This window comes from Hermetia illucens, chromosome 6 (assembly GCF_905115235.1).
Source record: "Hermetia illucens chromosome 6, iHerIll2.2.curated.20191125, whole genome shotgun sequence".
NCBI classification, from domain to species: domain Eukaryota; kingdom Metazoa; phylum Arthropoda; class Insecta; order Diptera; family Stratiomyidae; genus Hermetia; species Hermetia illucens.
In genome coordinates, this window is record NC_051854.1 from 68,972,441 (window position 1) to 68,978,440 (window position 6,000).

At 41.1% G+C, this 6,000-nt stretch overlaps 1 protein-coding gene across 2 annotated transcripts in view; it reads right to left on the bottom strand.

Moving 5' to 3' along the window:
• The window catches only part of LOC119659203 (steroid receptor seven-up, isoforms B/C), a 119,878-nt gene extending 114,344 nt beyond the window's left edge, over positions 1 to 5,534 (bottom strand). Inside the window, exon 1 of one of the 2 annotated variants that reach the window (XM_038067172.1) lies at positions 3,625 to 5,534. In XM_038067172.1, the coding sequence (XP_037923100.1) occupies positions 3,625 to 4,111 (487 nt within the window). In that variant the 5' untranslated portion in view covers positions 4,112 to 5,534. The remainder of the gene's footprint in view (positions 1 to 3,624) is intronic. The other variant, XM_038067171.1, reaches the window with a different exon arrangement.
• Positions 5,535 to 6,000: the final 466 nt, after the last annotated feature.

A 6,000-nucleotide genomic window follows, 5' to 3' on the forward strand; every position in this document is an offset into this window, starting at 1 on the left:
CTCCAGTTACTCCCTGAAAATTTCTGGCTATCGCTTATTCAGGTGATTTGAACTCTGTGATTTGCTACTTCAAAGCAATCAATTGCCCACATCAAGGTCGCTCAGTACGATCAAACGAATTTAAGCAGTACCTAGCAACAATTTCACGTCAATTGGCTTGACTTGAAGTTTCTGTTTAGTGGTAGGAGTGTTGACAGGCTGTCGGAACAGGTTTAGACAATGTGATCTCCTTCCTGCTAGTAACAGGATGGCATATACCTCCAAATTGAATGTGAGCACAGCTTTTCCAAGCAATTGGAGATTTTCCGAAAGCTGCTCTAAATCTTAAATCCTATTCAGGACTGATCCTTCGGTGAACGTTGCTATGATACCACCACAACCTTAAAAGACATGTAGTTGTGCAGCCAATTCTAATTTGAAAATCAAAAATCAGGCAACTTCCCCAGTAACTCTCGCTTCTACCTTACTAATTTCAGACAGAATACATACTTAAGATAAAGGATAAATTCTAAGAAATATGAGTCACTATTTGTTCAGAACTTGATACCTGTGTCCGGCTGTAGTTTCAGAAGAGAGTTGTTGTAGATTGTGGTGCAGCAGTAACATAGGTTCGTACCTTTTGGAGAAATGGCCGTCTGTGATTCAAACGAAACTGTGTTAACAATACCAGTAGGGTAATCTAAAGAATAACTTCCAACTTGACAGTATTTTGTCGATAATGAGACTCTTTTTCTTATACATTAAAATTAGGTTAAATATACACCAGAAAGCTAACGTCAGCTTACCAAATGACCGGGTCCAAAAAGAAAAATAAGGAGATTTGATAATCGGTATGACATCACGCTAAGCGTCGGAGAGCTACAAGGGAGTATCTTTGATGGTGCAGTCATGTCATCCTAGCTGATGGCAATGGATAGAGAACAATCTAAAAACTCTTTATAAAGCGATAAATTCGAATAGTGGACAACGATATGCGAATTCCACAACCCTACGACGATCAAGCCCATAAACATGCAGACAAGGCGACTCCGGTACTGAAAGGGACAAAAGTTGAAGAAAACGGAGAACAAGGAAATGATTTCCCTGGTCATTTGATGCCTTTCTACCTGATTTTAGTTCAACTTTGTTATCTTCGATTTCCTTCGGGCGCTTGACTGGTGATTCTCCATCATGATGACAATTTGGGAACCAAGGTCTCTTTGACGTTAGGAGCTATGGTGGAAGCGCCTTTTATCTAAACTGTCGTCATGCTGTCATTTGTTAACGTTAGCATTGCCGACCAAACACAACTATTTCATTTAACTTGAAGCCATAAGACACTTAATTCAGAATTGCCAAAATCGGACCAAGTGCTTTAAAACGACACACCCACAAGAACATCAACCATTTCATTGTTTTGTTTTTATTTGAATATGGAAATTCCATTATTTTGTATAGGGGTGATTACAGCGAATCATACCTATTTTGAGCCTTTCTCCAATACTCCGAGCCAATATCCTACTTATACTTCTAGTGAATCTCATATATTTGGGGTTTTCAATCTGTCAGTGGACATTTTCAAAGTTGTTTGTGGCTTTGAAGAACCAAAGGTGTTGTCCTTTACTTATGCTCTGTATTACATATTTATGGACTCACTTGGCCTTTCTAAAATCGACGAAGGATTTTTTTGACAATTACGAAAAGGAAGTGATAAACAAGAGCAAAATTGTGGTTTTCACTGTAGCAAAGAGAGAAGTCAATTGTCTAGAACGGCTCATTGAGAGTACAGTATCCATTTTACCATCCAACATGTGTTATTTAGGCACTGAGGGACGTTGATAGTATGCTCCTAGGTTATATATATTAGTGAAATCTACACAGATAAATTGGGTAAAGATAGACATTTCACGGGATGACGTATCTTCACTGGAGCGATGCTTTCAGGTACAAATCAAAGGTAACCAAGGGTATAGCTTCGTCTACCACCTTAAGCAATTGCACTTATTGAAGCTTAACTTGAAGCAAAAAGTGTCATGAAAGTTATTCAATAGGTTCACTATGGCAAACGAATTTCCTCAAAGATTTTATTTAATTTAGCCTCCGTTTTCATGTTCAACGACATTTTTTAATCCTTATTAGGCGGAGTATACCTTTTACTGGATCAGGGCCTTGAAGTATGTTGTCATTCAAGACAGTAACGGTACACTATAGGATTACGGTATCCTGTTGGAGGCAATATGGCCAGTAGTACGCTCGCCCGTGATTATTATCCTGATTTGACTCAAGTGCTCATTGAGAGTTGACCCGGCTACTATCCGCCGTCAAGTCACGATACAAATACCACTGCCACCAGTAAGATTTGAATAGCGACCTTCAGTACGACAGCCTAGTACTCTAACCATCCGGCCTATCGGTTCCTCTAAATTAACGTAAAGCAGGCACCATATCTACTATGAGTTTAGAGAAGAAGGACGAAAATACGTATCTAACTAAGCTTAACAATTTTGTTTTTCGGATCCGCATCAAGGGAATGCGTCAATCAGTTTGTATAACTCAGTGACGTTGCTTTTGTTGCGCTCATCTTTATGTTCAAGAACGGATTTATTTCGACAGATCTACATTCATTGTTTTGTTTACGTAATGCGTAGAAAGTCACCGTCATTATTATTTGAAAACTTCAAGCTTTCGTTAACATCTGTACCCATTGTATCTCAGGGGCACTTTGGCTGTATGCAAACCCAATCAAGAACTATGTATGCGCTTCGACTAGATACCTATTGTCCTCTTGAACAGGAGTCGAAAAGAGCAGTGGAATGATCACATACCACTGAAGGTAGACAATTCCATCACTGCCATGAAGTCGATTCCACTTTACCAGGACTATGTGGGACAAAATAGTAAAGAGAACTGACGTTCATTTTCGAAAACTACCAACGTTGATTAATGAATGGCAGTTGGGTATCCTCTTTTGCTGAACGTATAAATTGCGCTTTCAATTTATTTTCTTAAAACGATACCTGAACTGCATTATCTTGAGGCAATGCATAATTTAATAAAGTCAGCCATGACTTAATAATAAAATTTTTTATTTGATAATTAGAAAGCAAATTATCACCCACGTTGGGCGCCATGTTTAATATGATGGGGTTGAGGTTTTCAAAACGTTTTATTGATAAGCTGATATCAACAAAAACAGAAATAATCTTGCTAGACTGTAGATAAAAGTATTATAAAGAGTTTATCTACTTCCAAGTTTGCCCAGATCCACATTAGTATTATCTGTTCACTATTTCTGTGATAGTGCAATATGGTGAAGGTAGACCTACTCACTCGGTTTCAATTCTCAATATTACGTAAACTAAAGTAGTAGTTAATACATTCTTTTTGAAAGAACTTGTCGCATAAAAATGTCACGAAAAGTGCCTGTAAAGTTATTCAGAGGGGCTTGCAATGGCATGGGATAGATGGATGTTCGTGGAGTGCATGTTATTTGATTTGATTTGGGTTACACACCTATAATATGGATTATAGTCGTGAACTACTGACTATTACTAAAACATCTCTAAGCATCGTGAAATATTACTGCTGCTGCATGTAAGCATACTTGGGGAAAATTTCAGGAGACTTAAATCTATTCAAACTTACCTTCGCACGTAAATTGCCCATAGTGCTTTCCGGAACTTTTATCACCACACACAACACATTCAATATTTTGATTTTTGTCAATTTGCGATCCACCACCACTACTACTCTGTGAACTATTTGCCTGTGATCCAGGTGTTGTGCTGGCGGGCAGGCAATCTTTTGCACTAACAAGAGATCCTAAACTTCCACCCCCTGCACTCCCATGATGACCTGACAGGTTTGTGAGTTCCTCCTTGGGTGTTATAGATGTTCCTGTGCCGCTTCCGGTTCCGCCGCTTCCACCTCCCCCACCAGCACCGGACGATAAACCGGTCCCTGATCCCGAAACAGGTATGTGACTACTCAAATTTGGATCATGCCAAGCACTGGGGGGCGGCGGTGCCACCAGGGCCATACTACGCGGAAACCCGAGTTCGAGCGCGCTCAACTCGGAGGATTGCGATCGGGGGTTAAAAAACCCGGTCGCTGTGGACGGTGAGGCGCACATAACGCCACCCCCGTACACACTTAATGAATTGTGAGTAATAATTTTGGCGGCTTATCAAAAACACCGGGGGAAAAAAAGATATGGAGGTACAAGGACCCAGTCGCTGAAAAATGGCACGATCAGAATCCTTGTAAGGAAGTAACAGGAATTAAATCGAAGAATCGTAGAAAAACTTTTGCCGCTATAGTTCGCTTCGGCTTATTTTTTTCAAAATTGTCAACACTCCGATAGTCGATTATTTGTAGAGAAAATTCACTGATCTTGCACAATTCGCATATCCACTGAAGCACTCGCTGGCCAATCCAACGGTGATTTCTTGGACTAATTTTCGATTTTTTTTAAACAGAATCAAATATCTTTCGTGTTTTTTTGCTTTAATTTACCACATTTCCCGCAAACTAAACTTTCATCAGAAAATTACAAAACTTTCGGAATGTTCGCAAACATGGTCAATGTTCGATCATCAACCGAGTAGGCTGCGCGCCAAATTTTACGTAAGAACACGCTAACCACTGTGAAAGACCGACACTCAATCCACATTTGGCGCAGATATTTAAAACAACAAGGATTCTCTGAGGACGAAACACCTTATCGCGATATGATAGAAACAACTTGAAGAACCGTAAAATCAAACAAACGTCGATCTTGTTCTGAATAACTATCATTTGTTCAGTTCCTTTTTCCGACGATCATTCGAATGAAAAAAAATATTTTTACTAATTATTCCACAACATTTTGATTCGCGTAAAATTCGAATTTTCGTATTTTTTTTTCCTTTAAAAAATATCCTTAAAAGTTCGAGTGTTGTTTCCAGTGCAGCACAGTAGGAGCACACACAGAAGCACACACGTAAACAACACTGTGTTCTCGTAAGGCCTTTTAGAGCCTGACTGGCAAAACAGTCGGTGCCAAAAGGTACACGACCCGACCCGACTCGACCGTAACCGTACCGACCCAGCACATTACAGCACTATCTTCGTTGCCACCGTCACGCCACACATAGACAAGACCTGAACCTGCCAGGCTAAAGCCAAAACCGGAGCCCGAGCCAAAAATACAAGAAAAACGACGTTCGAAGCCAAACCCTCCCTACTACTTGACAATCGCTATGCCGTGTCTTATCTCCTATGTACTCTGTACGAGTATCTTAAAGATTTCTTCTGTAACTTTGTTGTTGTTGGCTTCCAATTCGATTTGTCTCGCACACATGCACACATACATAGCGCCGTCTACTGCTCTCGGACCACGGCACGGTTAAAGGTTCTGTCTTTTTCTTTGAACTTGCGAGCAACCCCGAGTGCATGTGATAGATACTGCTGGCGAAAAGACTTCTCAGTTCCACTTCAACCCCTGGTTCACGTTTCCGCGCCGTCGTCAAGAAAAGATACACTTTGTGCTGTGTATATTCAATTGAAAGTACAACCGGTTTCCATCTCCTCCCCTTCCCGGCCGCCTTAGACACACATTGAATCATTTGGCACCCGTGACTCCCCTGTCTTCACCCAGCAGCGTAAAATCAGTACGAGTTCACAGAAAGCGCTACTTGGCTCGCACGGAGTCAGGCGGGAGCAATGGGGCAATGGGAGCAACCGAGGGGACGGGTTACCGAGGTTGTACCCCCAGTGCCATGGCATTTGTTCGTCGGCAAGATGCCACCTCTAAAAAGTCGTGGCCTCGTATCGGTTCGCTTCGCTGTTTGGTTCATTTCATAGCACAGAAAAGATACTTCTTTATACTACGGATCATGTACTCCTGCCCCTTATTTCCGACCATCCCACCATACTCTTTGCACCCTCCGCCTATGTATCGCTGGCACATACTCTCTTATTTCGTTAGCGCAGAGGAAAGTTAAAGAGAGTGGTCACATTACACAGATACGTATCCGCACA